The following is a 2,677-nucleotide window of genomic DNA, read 5'->3' as shown; positions in this document are numbered from 1 at the left end:
AAAATATTACTATAAATAATTCATTAACTTGTGCCCTTGGGGTACATGTTAGCTTTTCCCTTTAACTACTTGTTATTATAGTTTTTTTCGTTTATTTGTATGTGTTTGATTTGTTTGTTGCACCTTTTCATACATCTTATGTCATTCATCTGCGCATATATATATATATATATATATATATATATATATATATATATATATATATATATATATATATATATATATATATATATATATATATATATATATATATATATATATATATATATATATATATATATACTACTAAAAAAATTAAATTTAGAGAGGGTAATATTCCATCACTAATGCCCGAAAATTCCGTCACAAACACTTTTAATGACGGATTTAGTGACGAGCGAATATTTGTACCGAATTTCAATATCGCAAATTGTTTGTGAGGAAATTCAAATTCCCTCACAAATAGATACGGAACAATCCGTCACTAAATTAAACTTCCGTCACTGAAAATCAAAAGAAAATCCGTCAATAATTAGTGAGGGATTATTAAATACCTCAGTAATTATGGTAGTGATGTTTCTAATCCGTCACTAAATACTGAAGATTAATGAATGGATATTCGTTTTATGAGGAATATTTTCCGTCACTAAATTAAATAAATAAATTTAGTGACATTTATATTTCATCACTAAATTAGATAAACATTATTTAGTGACCTGCATGATGATGCTGAAAATCTAAATTTCCTGACAAATTTAATTAATATTGTAACTGAAAATTTACTTTATCATCATAATTAAAATAAATCAGTCATAATATAAAACACTAGAAGCTGTTTTTGTGAATATCATAAATATTCTCCAAATAAAAACTAGTATTGCTAAAAACTTGTTCTCAAAACTAAACATTAAAACCATAGTTTTTTTCTTGTTGACAGTAGATATTACAACTAAAATAGTCCAAGCAAAGCTCTTAAAATTAAGAAATTACAACAAAAATACTACTATCATTGTCCTTGAAAATTAGGAGATGACAAACAAAAATGTATTCACTACAATTTAGTAATGTTTTTCAAGAAGTGGGTGAAGATGGAGTTTGATCCGGACGTGGAGGTAGATGACCTGCAGAAAAAGTTTCCATAAATCGGAATAATTGTTCTCTAAGCAAACGTGAGTCTTCCTGTGATGCACGAATCAAATCCTCACGAGTCTTAAGTTTATCTTTAAGAGTTTTGTTTTCAACAGACAAATCAGAAATAACAGTCCTCATTTGTTCATACTCAGATGAAGAGATACAGTCAGATGTGAAAGATTTAGACGGCTTGTACTTTGCTGCTTCTGGTCCCAAACCATATATACGACCCTTCTTATCCACACCTCCAACAACATCTAAGAAGATGAGGTTGTCAGATTGATGACTAGAAACATCATCTCCAGGTGCCTCTTGTGAATCCCTCTCAATAATCCTTTTTTCATACTCATTCTGAAATAATAATTTAGTAAAGAAGCAGAATATAATCAGCCAAAACACAAAATAACTTAATATTAATAATTCATAAGAACTTGCACATTCCTGAATTTGCACTAGTTCATAAGAACCATGCATAGCACATGCATTAACACATCCATATATAGTACACGCATTTTAGTAGATAAAAACATTAAAACAACATCAATACAGACATGAGTTGATGCATTAGCACATCATTAATACAACTACATCTAGTCCAATAAATTTAGTAGATAAAAGCATTAACGCACCATTATAACATCATTATTACAAACACTACTTCATGCATTGATACAACATAGTATGACCCATTCTAGTACAAACATTTTAGCATATAAGATATTAACATATCATTAGAACATCATCGATACGAACATTAATTCATACATGTGTACAACACAGAACAATCACATATAGTACATGCATTTTAGATAAAAGAAATAGTATATCATTCATACAAACATTAATATAACATGTTCAGCGAGTTCATGAAATTGACACTTACAGCAACCATCTCTGATTTTGAAGAAACCCACTTTTCTGGGTTACCTTTAACTCTATGTGTCTTTTGAAATAAATCCCAACAAGTTGGACTCGTATCTGAGGATTTTTTCTAAAAAGAAAAAAATCAATGTTAATTAGAATTAAAATATTTAACATCACTACTAAAAAAATGCAATTTATAAGTGAATGAAGGATATCATGAAGACTAATGCAACTGATAGAATAATAAAATGTAACTAATTGATTCAATTGCCAAAAAAAGAATAAGGATGGGTAGAGAGTGGCAGCATAAAAGATCAATAATATATAGGTTTCTTATAAACTTACTAAATCTCACCTCTCATCCCTAATTACACTTAATACAAACCTTCTATTTTTTATTCTTTTTAAAATACCCAATTTTCATAATCTTTTTGTCCATGTTTTTGTCATATGTTATTGTCTACTTTCATATTCAGCATGGGCATACAATTTTGTAAAATTTATTCTATTAGCTACGATCTATAATATTGTTATAACAAAAGTAATTAAATTTCTTACTAATCTCTTATAGTGCTCAGTTGTCGGAATTAGATTTATATTTCATATCATTGAAGTTTGTTGTCATTTTTGGTTAATTCTTATTTTAATTATATAAAATTTTGATCTATCAATTTTTTATCTTTCTTTTTTAACTATTTAATTA

The 2,677-nt window shown here is 27.6% G+C and overlaps 1 protein-coding gene across 1 annotated transcript; it reads right to left on the bottom strand.

Moving 5' to 3' along the window:
• Nucleotides 1–1,050: 1,050 nt before the first annotated feature.
• On the bottom strand, nucleotides 1,051–2,453 carry LOC131640986 (uncharacterized). Its single transcript, XM_058911328.1, has 3 exons — nucleotides 2,439–2,453; nucleotides 1,994–2,101; nucleotides 1,051–1,461 (listed from the first exon to the last, which is right to left on the bottom strand). The coding sequence occupies exons 1-3, from the start codon at nucleotides 2,451–2,453 to the stop codon at nucleotides 1,051–1,053; spliced, it is 534 nt and encodes a 177-aa protein (XP_058767311.1).
• Nucleotides 2,454–2,677: the final 224 nt, after the last annotated feature.

Source organism: Vicia villosa, unplaced genomic scaffold, assembly GCF_029867415.1.
Source record: "Vicia villosa cultivar HV-30 ecotype Madison, WI unplaced genomic scaffold, Vvil1.0 ctg.003444F_1_1, whole genome shotgun sequence".
Lineage (NCBI taxonomy): Eukaryota > Viridiplantae > Streptophyta > Magnoliopsida > Fabales > Fabaceae > Vicia > Vicia villosa.
Note: the sequence above shows the minus strand (reverse complement) of the source record. Positions and strands in the feature narration are given on the sequence as shown.

Excerpts from the sequence above, each read along its gene's own strand:
- LOC131640986 (XM_058911328.1), bottom strand. Across the intron at positions 1,462-1,993 it reads CAAAATCAGAGATGGTTGCT|AATGAGTATGAAAAAAGGAT; the intron begins GTAAGTGTCAAT and ends TTATTATTTCAG.